The sequence below is a fragment of the Lycorma delicatula genome, chromosome 6 (assembly GCF_047948215.1).
Source record: "Lycorma delicatula isolate Av1 chromosome 6, ASM4794821v1, whole genome shotgun sequence".
Classification (NCBI taxonomy): domain Eukaryota; kingdom Metazoa; phylum Arthropoda; class Insecta; order Hemiptera; family Fulgoridae; genus Lycorma; species Lycorma delicatula.
In genome coordinates this window covers 149,449,501-149,468,669 of record NC_134460.1, presented here as the reverse complement: position 1 = coordinate 149,468,669, position 19,169 = coordinate 149,449,501, and the positions used below count along the sequence as shown (strand labels likewise).

General features: G+C 29.8%; 1 protein-coding gene and 1 long non-coding RNA gene across 3 annotated transcripts in view; one reads left to right on the top strand and one right to left on the bottom strand.

The window, feature by feature from the left end:
• LOC142326372 (uncharacterized) overlaps nucleotides 1-15,601 on the bottom strand; it is a 97,748-nt gene extending 82,147 nt beyond the window's left edge. For both annotated transcript variants that reach the window (XR_012756763.1, XR_012756764.1), the window contains exon 1: nucleotides 15,494-15,601. This is a non-coding gene — a long non-coding RNA (uncharacterized LOC142326372). The remainder of the gene's footprint in view (nucleotides 1-15,493) is intronic.
• LOC142326370 (uncharacterized) overlaps nucleotides 1-19,169 on the top strand; it is a 181,880-nt gene that overhangs the window by 64,934 nt on the left and 97,777 nt on the right. The window contains exons 4-5 of the mRNA XM_075368826.1: nucleotides 8,644-8,770; nucleotides 14,780-14,879. Coding sequence (XP_075224941.1) covers nucleotides 8,644-8,770; nucleotides 14,780-14,879 — 227 coding nt within the window. The remainder of the gene's footprint in view (nucleotides 1-8,643; nucleotides 8,771-14,779; nucleotides 14,880-19,169) is intronic.

The window sequence follows — 19,169 nt, the reverse complement described above, 5'->3', positions numbered from 1 at the left end:
AATTCCAGTCAAACATTAGAACAGTACCTTTTTGTTACTTGTAATAAAATAAACATATAATTTCTTTGTGATCTATATATTGTAAAATTATACTCTGATCTAAAAAAAAATTTATTTACTTATTCATACTTCTATGCAACTAAAGTGATACTGAAAAAACAGACAGAAGTTTAACTACACAGGGTATATTAATTAAATACTGTTTAAAATGTTAAATCTTTATATTTTAACTGATAGACTTTAGTAATTTTTAATAATATAATTACATTATAAAAAAAAAACTTTTAAAGAATCTTGTATTAGCACTATGGTAATATAATTAACTTCAGGATTAAAATAAACTACCATGAAACTACCTTGAATTTCAAGACTAAACTACCTTGAAATGGCAGTCAATGTTAAACCAGGTAAACCCACAACAGATGTCGCTAGCTATTGTCCTATATTATTGCTGAGTGTATGTTATAAATTGTCAGAGAGGTACTGTACAATAGCATAAAAACAATAATTGACAACACCCTGCCAACTGAGCAGGCTGGCTTTAGAGAAGGTGGATCAGGTATCTGTGCTTACCTCTAGCATTGAAGGACTCCAGAAAAAGTTAAAAACACCAGCGACATTCATAAACTTATTTCTAGGTATGTTACTGTTTGGAGGAACGACTATTAAATATACTAATAAGGGTAATCAAATGCAAAGCCTATAATAACATCATCAATGAGTTGCGATCAAATAGACAATACATCTTGGTGAGGCTCAGAGTAGGCCAAGAATATTAAATAATGGCTTGCCTCTGGGATCTGTTCTTGCAGCTTTATTATTAAATTTATACATAAGTGACCTACTAGCTACTAGATCCATGGAATTCATTTACATATATGATATTGCTCTTGCTGCACAGTGTAAAACATTCAACAAGTGTGAGAGTTTTGATCGAGGAGAATTTGAGATTTTGTATCTACTTCAATAACTGGAGTCTGAAACCTAACTCAACTAAAAAAAAACATAAGCTGCCTCCATTTAAGCAATAGAGATACCAGAAAATCACTGAACGTCTCATTTGTGGGGAAAGGACTGCAACAAAATCCAACTCCTAAGTACCTCGTAACGCTTGACAGAACCCTGACTTAAAAGCAACATATTTCGAATACTGCTGCAAAATTGAGAACACGAGGTAACATAGTTCATAAACTGGCTAGAAGCACTGGTGAAGCACATGCAAGTAGATATATATATAAATGGCCGAGTTTGGGACAAATTTGACCTTTGAACTTTATCATGTGATCACATCATAAACCCATTTTTATAATCTTTTGAAAGTATCATTCTCAAAATTCACATATTTTGCAGTATTTTCAGGTTTAGCTTCTAAATCTTGGTAGCCGAAATTCCAACCACCAAAATATTTAATATAAAGTATTTTTTCAATAAACAACAGCCTTTTGCAAGCAATATTTTCAGGTTAATGAATCTAAATTAGCTCATTCATATTTGCAGAACCAAAAATTTTGTCTTTTACAGAGTTAATGATTCTTTAAATGTAAAAAAATATTAAATTAATTTTAACGATTACTCTTGTTTTATTATTTTACCAGTTAAAGGTGAATAACTAACTACAGTACAATATATTAATAAAAAATATGCTGATGTATTGGGCTTCAAATTTTCTTCAGTTTCAACTTCAATTTTCAAATCAACAACTCCTATTTTTATGCATTCAAATTGTTGAGAACAATCACATATAAAGGATAATTGTTTTTATAGTCTGAAAGAGTGTATGGTGACTCGACACTTTTAGAATATGACTTTTGAAATTGTCAACATTCTAAATACCAATATTTGATTTCCTTATAAATCTTCACACAGATATTGAAGTGAATTTATCATAAATTTGATAATTTTCACATTACAAGAATCAAATTTTGACATATTTTTAATAACATTGTCTTTTCTATTAACCTGAAAACCTATTACACAGCCTTTTACTAGTTACATTACATATTTTACAAGCAATATTTTTAGGGTTAATGATTCTTTAATGTATCTAACTCCCTCTATGAATCATGAGACCTTGACGATGGTGAGGGGGCTGGAGTGCTCAGTGATACAGAGTAGCTGGACTGAACATGAAACCATATCAGAGAAGTATCTATTGAAAGCCAGACTAAGGAATGATTCCTGAAAGAGGGCAGCAGCTCTTTCAATAGTTGTTAAGGGTGAAGGTCAGGAAGACTTGAATGGCCAAATCTACATCATCTTCTGAGTACTCCACAGCTGAAAGCAATGGAAAACTGTAGCTGCTTTTTTTCCAAGAAAATGTTAATTCTGTATTTTCATGTAACAAAGATGGAGGCGCCTTCCTTGGTAAAATATTCCAGAGGTAAACTAGTCCCTCGTTCAGATCTCTGGGACTACTAAGGAAGGGGTCACCAGAATATTAAAAAAAAACCATTCTATGAGTCGGAGTGTGGAATGTTAGAAGCCTAAAAAAGATTGGTAGGTTAGAAAATTTAAAGAGGAAAATGGATAGATTAAATGTAGATGTAGTAGGAATTGGCAAGGTTCGACAGGAAGAGGAAAATGACTTTTGATCAAATATTTTTAGAATAATTAACACAGCTTCAAATAAAGGGCAAGCAGAAGTAGGTTTTGTAATGAACAAGAATATAGGGAAGAGAGTAGAGTATTCCAAAATGCACAGCGACAGAATTATTGTAATAAGGATGAAATCAAAACATATGCTTACAAGTGCCCATGATGATGATGAGGTAGAATGTGTATATGAAGAAATTGATGAAGTAGTTAAACACATAAGAGGGGATGAAAAGTCAATAATAGTTGGAGATTGGAATGCAAGCATCGGAAAAGGTAAGGAAGGAAATACTGTTGATGAATATGGGATGGGCAAAAGGAATGAAAGAAGGGGCTGACATATAGTTTTGCATGAAGTATAATTCAGTAATTGCCAAAACCAGTTTAAAAATCATAATAGAAGAATATAAACGTTGAAAAAGCCAGGTGATAATACAAGGTATCAGATAGATTATTTCATGGTTAAGCAAAGATTTAGAAATCAACTCGTCGACTGCAAAGCTTACCCTGGAGCAGACATTGGTAGTGACCATAATTTAGTGATAATGAAATGTAGATTGGGGTTTAAAAACCTGAAGAAAAGGTGTCAGATGAATTGGTAGAATTTAGAGAAGCGTGAGGAAGAGGTGGTAAAGAAGATTTTTGAGGAGGACGTCGCAAGAGGTCTGAGTAAAAATGATAAGGTAGAAAAAGAATGGAAGAATGTTAAAAAGTAAATTCTTAAATCAGCAGAAGTGAACTTAAGGCAGAACAAAGAGAACTGATAAAAAAGCTTGATGTCAGAGGATATATTGCAGCTGATGGATGATGTAGAAAATATAAGAATACTAGTGATGAAGAAAGTAAACTAGCAAACTAGTTACTAGAAAGTAACAGGTAGAGCAAACTAGCAAAAGAAGAGTGGATTAAGAAAAGTGTTCAGAAGTGGAAAGAGAAATGAACATTAGTAAAATAAACGGAACATACAGGAAAGTTAAGGAAAATTTTGTGGCACATAAATTAAAATCTAATAATGTGTTAAACAAAGATGGTACACTGATTTATAATATGAAAGGAAAGGTCGATAGGTGGGTGGAGCACATTGAAGAGTATGGAGGAAATGAATTAGAAAATGGTCTTATAAAGGAAGGAGGAGGTCGAAGAAGATGAAAGGAAAGAAACAATGCTGAGATCTGAATTTAAGAGCATGCCAGAAAGGCTCCTGGAGTAGACAGAATACCTGCAGAATTACTGTGCAGTGCAGGTAAGGAAGAAAGAGAGATAGATTATACAAGCTGGTGTGTAATATTTACAAAAAAGGGGAAGTTCCATCAGACTTCAAAAAGAGTGTTATACTCATGATACCAAAGAAAGCAGAAGCAGATAAATGTGAAGCATACAGAACAATTAGCTTAACTAGTCATGCATAAAAATCTTCTAGAATTCTGTACAGAAGAATTCAGAGAGTGGAAGAAGAGTTAGGAGAAGACCAATTTGGTTTCAGGAAAAGTACAGCGTCAAGGGAAGCAATTTTAGCGCTCAGATTAATAGTAGAAGGAAGATTAAAGAAAAACAAACCAACATACTTGACATTTATAGACCTCGAAAAGGCATTCGATAACGTAATCGAATAAAATGTTCACAATTCTAAAAAAATTAGGGTTCCAATACAGAAATAGAAGAACAATTGCTAACATTTACAGGAACCAAACAGCAACAGTAATAACTGAAGAACGTAAGAAAGAAGCCATAATAAAAAAGGGAGTCTAACAAGAAGGTTCCCTATCCCTGTTACTTTTTAATCTTTACATAGAACTAGCAGTTAATGATGTTAAAGAACAACTTAGATCCGGAGTAACAGTATAAGGTGAAAAGATAAAGATGCTATGATTTGCTGATGATATAGTAATTCTACCTGAGAGTAAAAAAGATTTAGAAGAAACAATGAACGGCATGCATGAAGTCCTACACAAGAACTACTGCATGAAAATAAACAAGAACAAAATGAAAGTAATTAAATGTTGTAGAAACAATGAAGATGGATCACTGAATGTAAAAATGGGAAAAGAAAAGATTATGGACGTAGAAGAATTTTGTTATTTGGGAAGTAGAATTACTAAAGATGGACAGCGATATAAAATGTCAAATAGCACAGGCAAAACGAGCCTTCAGTCAGAAATATAATTTGCTTATATCAAAAATTAATTTAAACGTCAGAAAAACATTTTTAAGTATATGTTTTTAAGTATATGTTAAGTATATGGAGCATAGCTTTATATGGAAGTGAAACTTGTACGATCGGAGTACCTGAGAAGAAAAGAGTAGAAGCTTTTGAAATGTGATGCTATAGGAGAATGTTAAAAATCAGATGGATGGATAAATTGACAGATAAAAAGGTTCTATGGCAAATTTATGAAGAAAGAAGCATTTGGAAAAATATAGTTAAAAGAAGAGACAGACTTATAGGCCACATATTAAGGCATCCAGGAATAGTCGCTTTAATATTGGAAGGATATAGGTAGAAGGGAAAAATTGTGCAGGCAGGCAATGTTTGGAAAATGTAAAACAAATTGTTAGGGATGTAGGATGTAGGGGGTATACCAAAATGAAACGACTAGCACTAAGATAGGGAATCTTGGAGAGCTGCATCAGACCAGTCTGATGCAGCTAAATAAAAATATCTAAATTAGCTTACTCAAATTCAAATGACCAAAATATTTCATAAAATTACATATTTTACAGGCAATATTTTCAGAGTCAATGATTCTTTAATTTTAGTTTTTTAACATTTTACAGGCTAAATTACAAATTATGCAGCCTTTTATAAGCTAAATTTAAAGAATTAGCCAATATTGAAATTCAAGTGTCGGCTTTTTAAAACTAAATTACATTACTTTTCAATCTTTTACAGGGTTAATGATTCTTCAATGTATCTAAATTAGCTTGAATTTCAACCAACAAAATATTTCATAAAATTACAGTCTTTTACAGATTTTACCTTTTTTGATTTTACAGTCTTTTACAGGGTTAATAATTCGTTAATGTATCTAAATTAGCTAGCTCGAATCTGAGCCAGCTAAATATTTCATAAAATTACGTATTTTACAAGTTTTTATCTTTTATTTTCGGGTTAATGATTCTTTAATAAAAAAAAAATTAAATAATCCTTAGAATTAAAAACATAATCTAACCTAATCTACAGAATTAATCTAACGAATTACAGAATTTTATAATAAAAAAGCCCACACTCAAATAAGATTATTGGCTTATTATGAAATTAAGAGGAAAATATTTCAAATAAAGTAGATTTAAAAATAATGGAAACAATTTAAAGAAGTAGTTTACAAATAAATTAGTTTTCTCCAATTCAAGTAATCAAAATATTTCACAAATGGGAATTATCCTTAAATTCAATACTTTATTGCTTTATAGATTTTAATTTTCAATTTTAAGCCTTAAAACTTTTTAATGTTTTCTTCAGTTAATTTGAAATGTTTTTTTGATCATCATCATCTTCATAATAGATAACTACCATAACAGATAACTGGCATATTGTTATTTTTGAAAGAAACAACAAAAATAAATAAGTTATCAAAGTTTATTAAGCAAATAATTATCAAAATAATCAATTCATCAGTTTCAATGTATAGTTATTCTGATAAAAAAAATATATAATGGATAAATTATTTATATGAAATATTTAGGTGGTTGGAATTCCAGCTAGCTGATTTTGATATATTAAAGAATCATTAACCTGAAAATATTGCTTGTGAAAGATTGTAAAAAGTTGCTGCTTACTGAAAAAAAGAATAATGAAAAAATTACTAAATGAAATATTTTGATGGAGGGAATTCCCACTACCAAATACATTAACCCTATAAAATACTGCTTGTGTAAGATTTTGGAAAATATTCCTTGCAAAAAATACATTAACCTGAAAATATTGATTGCAAAAGATTGCTGTTTATTGAAAAATTTAATGATAAAGTTACTTTATATGAAATATTTAACTGGCTTGAACTCCAGCAAACTAATTTAGATACATTAAATTATCATTAACGTTGAAAATATTGTTTGTAAAAAGATTGCAAAATGTGTAATTTTATGAACTATTTTGGTCCTGCAAATTTAAGTCACCTAATTTAGATACATTAAAGAATCAACCCTGAAAATATTGCTTCAAAAAGATTGCAAATTGTATAAAATGAAATGTAAAAACATCATCACGATTAGGCCATGCTGCGTTATTGTAGGTTTTCAAACTGATAAAAGATAATGTTAAAGATATGCCAAAACTTGATCCTTGTAATGTGAAAAACATTAGTGATGATAAATTCACTTCAATATCTGTGTGAAGGTTTACAAGGAAATCAAATGATGTTTAGAATGTTCACATAATTTCAAAAGTCATATTCTAAAAGTGTTGAGTCACTATACTTTTTCAGAGTATAAAAACAATTATCCTTTATATGTGGTTGATTGTTCTCAACAAAATCTATAAAAATAGGAGTTGTTGATTTGAAAATTAAAATTGAAACCGAAGAAAATTTCAAGCCCAATACATCAGCATATTTTTTATTAATATATGATACTGTAGTTAGTTATTCACCATTAACTGGTAAAGTAATATAACAAGAGTAATTGGTTAAAGTTAATTTAATTTTTTTACATTTAAAGAATCATTAACCTGTAAAACATAGCAAAATATTTTGGTTCCACAAATTTGAGTGAGGTAATTTAGGTTCATTAACCTGAAAATATTGCTTGTAAATGATTATGAATGATCACATGATTGATGCATGATGATCACATGATAGTCATGTGATGATTGCTTGATAGTCATGATATGATCACATGATCAAAAGTTAAAGGTCAATTTTGTGCCAGAACTGGCCATTTATATCTTCTGATGCAAGCATATGTTGAACATCAGTATTAGGCTTGGCCTATTCTGTAGCTGAGTACTGTGCACGTGGATGGTCGAATAGCTGTTATATTGGTAAGGTGGATACTGAGTTAATTAAAATCATGAGAACAATTACTGGTACAGTCTTCTCTGCCTGAATTAGATGGCTCCCAGTTGTAGCTAATATACCTGCACATCTCAGATGCAAGAATGCCCTCGTACTACTCTGGAAAAAGATTACCAATACAGTGACACTAATCAACATGGCCATCAGTGGATTAACTAATAATTGCTTGATATCTGGAATATTTGCATGGGAACTGGACCAAAAGCCTACAAAGCAGGATTTTAATGTCAAACAACGATACAAATCTTGTGGGATGAAAACTACAGCTGCCAATGGATAGAAGCAGTCCATGCGTAAGTGCCAATCTTTCGTCTACCAAGACAGTTGTGGTGCAGAATTAATCATATAAGAAGTAGACATGGTTAGATGTAATTATTTTATGAACAAATGAGGTATATAATATCAATGGTTGGTTATGAGTATGTTAAGCCACTACAAACTGTTGAACATTTAATTAAAGACTGTCCACCTGGCTACAGAAAGGATGCAAGGCGGATACACAAGATGTTTATCATGCTATGCCATCTGGAATTGAATGGCTGAAAAAACTAGTTGTCAATTTGTAACTATAATGAAATCTGTAATTATACCTACATAAATATTATATATACTTTCCTATAACAATTGTATGAAGTTTAGTTCAATATTTGGACACAGCACATCCAAGTACCATACAATAAAAAATAAATACTAGAAAGGAAAATTTAATGGTGCAATTTTGTTACATACTTGTTAAAAAAGTTATTAAAACACAAGATTCAGCTGTGTTTCATTGTTTTTCGTTATCAATAACTTAAAATATTTCTGACAATGTGAACAGCAGTTTATTAACATGTTACATATCAAATAAAAATCTATTTGGTAGAAAAATGTACACTTTTATATCTGCAATATCCTAAATCGCTCACCTTGATAATAACAGACTTAATATTACTGAAAAACTGAATATAAATTAAGAAGGAAATACTATTAATACTAATAATTATTATTATTAATAATAATAACAATTACAGTAATTGATTGCTTATTTATGTTACAGGTGCTGATATTGAATGGATTATTCGAGGAAGTGGTTCATTATCCGCTGGCTCTGCAAGAGATCGAACTCAGCTGGATAACGCACAGCGTGCTTTTGTGTCTCCCCCACAATCAGATACTCATTCTAGGTATACACATTCTTCTTCTCATCTTAAAATACAATATAAACAAATATATATATATATAACAAATGATAACTTCTTGGCTGTATGTTAAAATAACAGGAACACAAAACAATCAGATTCTAAATAAGTCACTACGCAAATAACAAAAATAAATATGAATACGCAGATAAAATATTTAGATCACAAATATTCCATATCATAATTTTTCAGGTAAAAACAAACATTTTACGATATTTCTTATTGTATGAATTATGGATATAAAATGCAATAAAATTGTTCAGGCAGCGGGTTTTACCTCATTTTAATGTTAACATGATTTTTCTTATATTGCAACTTTGAATGCTTATTACTTAATAACAATTATACAATTTTAAGTCAAAATAATCTTGTTTGTGCTCTTCCTATTGATTTTAAATTGCCACATTTGGATTTTATAATATAATTATTTACACAAAGACCAGAGTGCACTGCTATTCAATCAAACATCTGTTTTACACAACTGTTATTATGTTCATTGGACATTGTTGATTCTAACTTACTGTGAAGATATTTTCTAATAAAGGAGAGTTCTTTTTTAAAAACCTGATACAAAGGTGGTTATACTTTAACAATAAATTAGTGGAATAATCATTTCAACACTGTTCCACCAATATGGAATGCTGTCCCCAACTTACAAAAACGATTTGAGAGAAATGCATCTGCAGTGGACTGCTCCAGATCAGGTCAGGTAGGCCTTTATTATTAAGTGATGAAACTAAGCTTAAAGTTTTACAAGTGGTTATCCAGAATCCTAAAAAGTCTACTCATATGCTATCTCTTCAACAGAATTCTGTTCAGAGAATTTTACATAAGGTTAAATTTAAACATTACATACCTTATCTCATACATGGGCTAACATAAGAGAATATTGCTTGTAGATTTCAATTTTGCGAGATAATGTTAAGTGAAGTAAGAGAAGGTGATAATGAGTTGTTTTCTAAGATAGTTTTTAGTGATAAGGTGACTTTCAAATTAACAGGCCATTAACCCAATATTTAGATCACAACTGTACCAATATTTTTGACCTATAATTGTACCTATATTTTGACACAACTGTACCTATTAGTATTCAGAGAACCATTGAATTGTTTTTGAGAGGTGACTAAATCAACCTCATGTTACCGTTTGGGGTGGTATCTCATGTCATGAAATAATTGGGCTTTGGTTTTTGATGGAATAATAACTGGAGAGAAGTGCCTGGAAATAATGTCAACCTATGCTATTCCAGGGCTACAAATGAACTACGATAACTTCAATTTACTTTGCTTTCTACATGATGAAGCCCCACCCCATTACACAACAGCTGTGCAAAACTATGTGGATGAGTTATTTAGTGGGAAAGTTTTTGGATGGCAAGGGGCAATAGAAATAACACCCAGAGCTCTAGACCTTACACGTATGGATTTTTTCTTTTGGGGAATTATTAAAAGATAAACGTCTACGCTACAAAACCACAAATAATTGAGGACTTGAAAGATTCTATTCAAAATGCTTTTGAAGAAATAGATTTCAATAAACGATTGTTTAAATGTCCCAGGTCATCTGCAAAAAAAAGTATTAGCAAAGGTGGAAAACAATTCAAGAAACAATGTAATAAATAATCATGTAACTTCAATAAAGTGTTAGTTAAGGCAGGTCCTAGTTAAAGTCGTTCAAGCCTTAGTAAAGGCAGTTACTTTTATACGGATTTGAATACTAGATCGTGGATACCGGTGATCTTTGGTGGCTGGATTTCAATTAACCACACATTTCAGAAATGGTCGAATTGAGACTGTACAAAACTACACTTCATTTACACTCATACATATCCTCAATCATCTTCTTAACTAATACCTGACTGTAATTCCCAGAGGCTAAACAGGAAAAAAGGAAGAAGGTATATATATAAATGCTTGGGTTAACAACTAACTTCCAGTTATAGTTAAAAATTATGTTCCACGAAAAATATTTAGCAACAATCTATGATTGTAATCTTTTTTTAAACTTAAACAAAGATTCAAAACAACTTGTTTCCTAAAATAATTGAAATTGTAATTCAAGAAGATCTTTCTGTGCTATTTTTTTCTTCTTCATTAGCAATGTTGCAGATGATGATATTGTTAGTTAATTGCAGTGGTTTCAAAACTCCTTTATTATGAAGTCAAATAATTTATTTGATTTATATTTGTTCATTTTTTATAAAATTAACATTAACATTTTAAAACACACTTTGTAAAACTTACAAATATGTCTAATCATACTATATAATAAAGAAATGATATAATACAATCATATATCATAAAACAATTATACAAAGCTGTATTGCATAACATACATACCCCTGTCAGCCATAATATAATATCTAGCACACATTTATGACTACTTACATTAATAAGCGAGCTATTACAAATTTTTTTTTTAAATCAAAAACACACCACTCAACAGGAAGTAGTCAATCCTGGATAATACATAACATATGGTGCAAATCAAACAAAATTCAATTCTTAAACTTTTTAGGAGAGTTAACACTGCCACTTTCTAAACAACAATGAAATACAAAAGACTGTATGGCAAACTAACAAAACACAATGATAGGAGTATGAAAATTAAACAACAGTTAATTACTCTCTAAATACAATTTTGGATATACATTCTTTCACTATATAAAGATCACATACAAGCACTAGACATAGTATCAAAATCTACCTTAGTAAATTGTGATACAGAAATATTCACAAACAAGTTATTAACTACGAAATGCAAAATACAAACATAACCTGTAAAATTCATGATTTCAATGTGCTCAAATTACATGTGCAATTTACACACACAAAATTTTATACAGCAAAATACTAAATGAATTAACAAAGTGCAGGCCAAATATAGTACTGAACCATATATTTGAAGGGTTTCATAGTCACCAAGATGGATGTAATTAGCAACCATCTATAATACTGTGGAAGAAGGAATTGACTATATACATTTACTTCATCTAAGAAAAGAAAGAAAAAAAAACATATAGAGTAATGTTTCGTCATACAATAACAAAACTGATCAACTAATACACACTTAACTTTTGACAACTCTTTTTCTTTTAACTGAAATATTCTAAAATCAAAATGAATATTAAAAAACTATATATTTTTTTTACTGAAATGGAAACAGAAACAAAATTTGATTAAAAATTCAAAAAAGAAGTTGACAAAAACTGCTGCATATTTTTGATTTTATAATACTTTTAAAAATCTATTCTCAAAAAGGAAATTCAGAATATGCATTATACTAGACATATATGAATATAGAAATGTCACTAAAAGTTCAGAGTTGTCAACAAAAAATTCAGTTGAAATTAAAAAAGAAATCTTATCAAAATCTCATAAAAAAATTATATAGACTTGTCTTTTGATAATATACTTTAAAAAATACTTTTCCAGCTAAAAAATATCAAAATGTTACAAGAATTATTCGAGAGAAAAGCTCTTAAAAAAATCTCATTTCCATGATGTTTACTCCTACACAAATAATTTTTTTTCTTCATGAAGCAAAGCATCTTTAAAAGCAAGTAACAATGCTAAGGAAAGGAAGAAAAATGTTAATGATTTGCTAATTACGGTGTTATTTTTTGCTAAATTTAAAACAGTAGTTAAAAGTACTTCATTTCAAGGAAACAGTAAGTTTATGATTAAAAAATGTGTCCACTACAACCGATATTTCAAAATACTTAGATATCTCAGAGACCAACATACTGCAAATGAAAGAACATAAAACAATTATCAAGTACTAGTTATATCATTTGCAATAAAGTGGATCATGTACATTAAAAGTTAAATAACAATGAATTCCCACTTAGGTTGGTACTGAAAACTGCTGGTATCTTTCAATTAATGACCTTAAAAGCTAATTCCTAGATTTAAATAATAATCTGTTAAATATTAAAATAGAAAATATAATAATGTTTTAATTTATTTTGTTAACAAAAAAATTATCTTTTTTTAAGTAAAAATAGATTATTGTTTAGGTGTAAACAATACATCAAAACTAGATTAGTACAAGCAGAGAAAGGTTTCATTTAGAAATAAAATGTGTTTGTAGTTAGGGGAAAAGATCTTGAAATAATTATTTGGAAAATATAGCTATCCTTAACAGCAAAATATGGGTAAGAGGAAAATCAGATATGTAAAAAATGTAGACTTTAGAAATGCAGTGCTATAAAGGTATTGAAAATAAATTCATTTAATGAATTTAAAAAAAATTAAGATAAAATGGAAAACATTTGTCATAAATTTTACCAAAAACAGGTAATGGGTATATTTTTCAGTGTTCAAGATAAGTTGATTTGGTAAGGATCAATGAAGGCGAAGAAAGATACACACAAAGTAAATAAATAAATAATTGAAACAAATAATTGTAAATGTGCAACAAAGAGATTAAAAGATTAGCATAAAATAAGAAAGAATGGCGCCTTCAGAAATACAGTCTTGTGCAAATTAATGTGAACAAGAGTATATTTTCAAAAATAATAAAATTTTATTCCATATAAAGAATGTCCAGTGTTTATTACAGTATTTTTTAGTATTTAATATGTCCACCTAGCTCTTTAGTAATTATTTCAATCCTTATTCAATGCCTAAGCATTGAATCTATAAGTTTTTTACTTATTTCTTTAATTTATTGATCATGAAACCAAACCTTTTTCACAGTAAAAATCTTCTCTTTGGCAGTCCATTTTTCTCAGTCTTCTTCACAACTGTCCACAATTGAACCTATTTTCCAATAACAAGATGTACTTTTCACTGTTCATCATCCCAGAGATGGGTTAAGTTATTAGGTCCAAAGTAACCGAAGCATCCCCAAAACATTCTCTTTAAAGAACGCTTTACAATTTGTTTGATGTTTTGGCGAAACTTGCTCATCATTGCTTCTTTGCACATGATGTGCTTACGCTCCGAACTAGAAAATGATGCTCAACACAGAAAAGGACTTTCCTACCAAGTCTCAACACTACAGTTTTAGTATTTTTTTGGCCCAAAGAAGCCTTTTCTTCTTCATGGTGTCCATAAGAAGTTGTTTTCTTAAAGGCTTCGTGTCTTGCAGCTGCTTCCCAGAAGTCTCCTGAGTACAGTAGAATCGTGAATTTTCACACTGGCTGATTCTGTCTTTATATAACTCAAAACTATGTTTCTGAATATTAATTTTATTCTACATAAAATAGCATAATCTTTTATGGTGGTTTTATATTTTCTTTCACAGCGACCTTTTCATAGGAGTGAAATTGTACGTGTCTCAAGATTTTGTCTAATATCTTATTAACTACACCTAGACTAATTTTACATTGCTACCTGTCTTTGAGTCATACAAGGATGTTCATCTTGCTCTTTTCTTAGGAGTTAAATCCATATATTGCTGCTTTTCTAAATTTATTAACCAAATCACAAGAAGATGACACACTAGAAGAAACTAAAATAAAATAGGTAACAGATACACATAACCTCTCAAAACAAATAAGGTAGTTTCAGGCAATTCTTCAAATGGAAGGAAATAGCTGTACTACATCTGGAATCAGTGATATAACATAACCAAATAATTTTACCTCCTGTTCACATTAATTTACACAAGACTAAGCAAATAAATAATTTATTGAATGGTTTTTTTTTTTGGTTGAGGGTGGCAAACAAGTGGTAATATTGCCCAAGTCATAACTAGAAACACCTCACTACTGACGTTTCTACGCAAAACAAATCTTCAGAAGAATATTAACCATATAAACTAAATAAAAAAATTTTGAAATTTTTATGTTATACAATTTTTAGTGGGTAATCACGGTAGAAATTAATGCCACATGAAAAAGGGTTTATCTCTCTATTACGTAAGTAAATTTAATTGTTTGTTCCACTCTCTGTATTAGAATATTTACTACTTAGTAGTAAGTATGTAAGTAACTGATGACAAACTTACTATGCAAGTGATAAGATTTTGTATTTCTGTATTTTACAGTGGTGGTTCTTGGAGGGGACAAGATATAATGGCAATTGGCATTGGAATGAATGGAGTAAGAAAATATAATAGCAATTCCTTTGGGTATTCAACCAGTATTGTAAGTAACATAAATAAAAAATTATTTTCTTTTTTTAATAGTAAGTTTTTATCAGTGGAGAGTTTTCATTGATGTTACTGTTATTTCTTAATCCTATTAACACTTAACTCAATGAAATTCAACCAAATATATATGAATTAGTAAATGTTAGACATGTTAATAAATAAAAACTGGAAACTAAATCATTAAAAAAAAAAACATAATTTATACATTCTATTACATAACACAAAGGAGTTCATTAATTTATTGTTTATTATCATTACCAGATCTCTTAACATGTAACATACATAATTATGAGCTAAAGAATTATAACAACTAAGAACAAATTATTACAAATATGAAAAATATTATCTAATTCACGTTTTAAAAACAAACAAATGTATTTACTGTTGTTTACTGTTATTCGATCAACAACTACAAAAACGGTAATCAACTGTTTAAAGTTATAAATATAAGTTTATAAAAAGGGATCAACTTTTGTAAATTGCAAATTAAACGTAAATTAAAACCCAAATCAATCAACAAGATTTTAAAAATGAGTTATGATTGCGATTATTCTACAATATATTAACTTAACCCTAAAACATAACTAAATACATTAATGCTGCACTTACACATGTACTAAATACACTTGTGAAATATGTGTAACATGCCAGTTGGAATGAATAAAGTAACTAGTAGAACTGAGACTACAAGAATACATTTCATTTACGTTCGTACAAATCATCCTCTGAAGTAATGGTGGCTCCGGAGGGAAAGTAACAGTGAATGCGTAATTAATGTCCCAACTATTTTACTACAACTGGTGGTATTGTACAGTGGCCGTTATTACGTACTTAATAATATATTCCCAAAAACAAACTTATTTTAACTTCAACATCAGTCATTTTATCTAGAATTTTGGACTAGAGTCGATGTAATATTTGTTCAAAAGCTTTATAAAATGTTTTCCGATCTTTTTTCAAACTCAACTATAAAAGCATTTTGATTTTTAGTTTTCAAAAAAATACCTACGAAGCCTTTGCCAGCCTGTTTTTCCCGCGAAACTTCCTTAAATAATTTTGATGTTACGAAGGATGAAAGTAGGTCACGCTGGAAATAATATTCAATTTCAGTATCTGTTTTCTCTTGCTATACAATTTTTCAATAGAATAAGTAACAACAGACGTGTATTTCTTATTTATATATACTGTAATGTAATTAAATAGATGAGGGAAGGTAATGCATACAGTCTTCATAAAGGTTTTCAAACGTGCTGTGATGAAATGTAATAAGTTGCTATTTATTATGTGACATATTTCATTTTTTATCTACGTGTTTGGTATGCGAATAGTGACTTCATCATATTTCTTGTTCAAAACATTCCAGTATCATTGTTCAGTTAAATACTAAAAGGATAGCTCTGAATCGCCATCTGTAATGTAATATTCAAATCAAAATACTTCTTAAATGTACAATATTATCTACATTCATAATGCCCTGAAACTTTATTGTGATTCCTTTCTTTTAGCTCAAAATCGTCAAGCAATATCTCGCGATTTTTCTTCTTTATTATGTCACCAACTTGTTAAGTCAACAACTCAAGTAAATTTTTCACTCCTGACTCAGCCAATAGTTTTTAGGCTCTCTAGGATACTGTTCTAAGTAATTTACTGCACCAAACACGTTATAAATCGCTTTATATCCATCCTACCAATGCCTAACAGTATTTATTTTCTCTGAAACATTCATTCTTTAAAATGTTTTACTTCCTTTTATGTTATTCCATAATACTTGGAAAATCTGACACTCAAGCACAGTATTGTCTTAAACATTAATCGCATGTAACGTGAAGAGTCTAAAAAAAACCTAAAACATACGTTAATTAAGGCTCTTTCAATTATTGGTTATTTATTAGATATTTATATAATTTATTTTTTACTTTTCAGTGCATTTTTATATTTGTTAATATATTATATTTTTTCTTTAAAATTCTCAATTTGATTTAATTCTTACTTTTTACTTTTTAGAGGGTTTTTCTAATTTGTTTCCTTTTTTATTAATGTTAATATTTATATTAGTTAAATAAAAGCTTTTTTTAAATATAATTTTTTATATGTAATCAAATATATTTTTGTAATTTTTTTGTATTTTTTTTAAGACTAAAAATAAAAGATTTAAAAATATTAAAAATATTTATTTTTACACATCGAAGTTACATATGTGTACCAAATTTCAATCATTTTTATACGATAGTTCATGAGAAATGAAAATTATCAACTAAATGCATGAATTTAGCGTAGGTGTAGCGCGTGGGGGCGTGAGGGTGGATCATATCAAATTCCGGCACTGTAGTTCTGTATTGTCATCGAAGTTACATACGTGTACCAAATTTCATTGATTTTCATACGATAGATCAAAAGATATAGCAGTTGTAAGATTTGATTATTCCTAAAGCGAGTTAAATAAAAGCTTTTAAAAAATATAACGAAATTAAAAAAAAAACATAGATTAAACTGCACTTTCATTAGCAAAATAATAAAAACGATATAAATTTGGTTAATAAAGAAGCTTGAATTTCAAATAAAAACACATCCTGTCAAACTCGAAAAAATTAAAAAAATTAATTGGATTTCCTTACTGAGGTTTAGAGGTAAGCTAACATCAATCTTCATTCAAATAAGTGTCCCAAAACGACTTCTATTGTTTATTTCAACCATTAATTAAAGGATCTTTATCGTTCATGAAATCTAACCGAATTAAAATTTAAACTATATATTTTATACATGTGTTGTATAAAAATTATATTTGGAAATTAATAAATTGTACGATAGCATAATTAATTTTTATATAGTACATCATGCAACGAGCCTGTAATTATAGCCATTAATGCAAGAGTAAATATCAGTGTGAAATAAGTTACAATGAGCCTTGACGAGTATCGTAAACTTCGCAAGAGTGCATTAATGGTAATTTTGGAGAGTTGCATACCGTATTCTTTCTATGGCTGTAAAAATAATGTGATTATTGATTTAAATCACTGACAGAATACATTGTTACCGAATTTTTTTTTAATTTTTCGAAAATCCATTAAACAATACATTTCTGTGGCAATAGGTTATTTATTAGTCATCCTCAAAATCCGCCATAATTAACTAAAGGATAAACAGTGTAATAAAGAAAGCTAACTTATCGGTGTATTTGCAAATTAAGCTCTGCTTGTTAACTACCAAATCGAATTCAAATCAAAGTAAAAAACAGCTGATCCCCATTTCAATACCCGCTTCTGATTGGTCAGTACATGAAAAAAGTAGGCGTTTGATTGTTGAACACGTATTTTTCTTTTTTCCTGTTTAGGAATTACTGTTCAGGCATTACTTCAGAGGATGAATGAGGATGATATACATGAATGTAAATGAAGTGTAGTATTGTAGTCTCAGTTCGACCATTCCTGAGATGTGTGATTGATTGAAACCCAACCACCAAAGAACACGGTATCCACCCAAATTATTTCAGCCTGCCTCAAAACACGCTTTGCTTTTTCTTGAACAGTGAACGTAGCAGCTAACTAGACACACCTCAGCAACAATACAAAACAGGTCTGGTGGTTTGAACTGCTGTTACACAAACTTTTGGATCGGAGGCTATCAGGGCTACCGATATAACTTCTCAAATTTACCTATTGCCATGATTTATTACTACCTTTGTCTGTTTAGCCTTCGGAACCACCGTAAGGTATTACTTCAGAGGACGAATGATAATGATATATATATGAGGGTAAGTGAAGTGCAATCTTGTACACTCTCAGTTCGACCATTCCTGAGATGTGTGGTTAATTAAAATCCAACCACCAAAGAACGCCGGTTTCCACGATCTAGTATTGAAATCCGTATAAAAGTGACTGCCTTTACTAAGACTTGAACGCTGGAACTCTCGACTTCCAAATCAGCTGATTTGGGAAGACGCGTTCACCAATAGACCAACCCGGTGAGTTGAACACATGTATCTTAATGAAAATCATAATGACCTTCATTATGATACAGGCTCCATTCAAGTAATTCAATTGTTATAATACAGCCACAGAAAAATATACTACATAGGAGATTCCAGAAATTGACGCATTTTTTTTTAGCCAAAAAAAGTAAAAATGTCATCTTTTTAGCCACAGGCACGCATGTTACCGTACATTTTTTACAATAAAATCATCGATAATGAATGTCAGACGAGCACTAAAGCAGAAATATCTTATCATTACATCACAGATCGAAACAAGATATTCTAAAATTGCTGATGCTATGTTATCTGTATTAA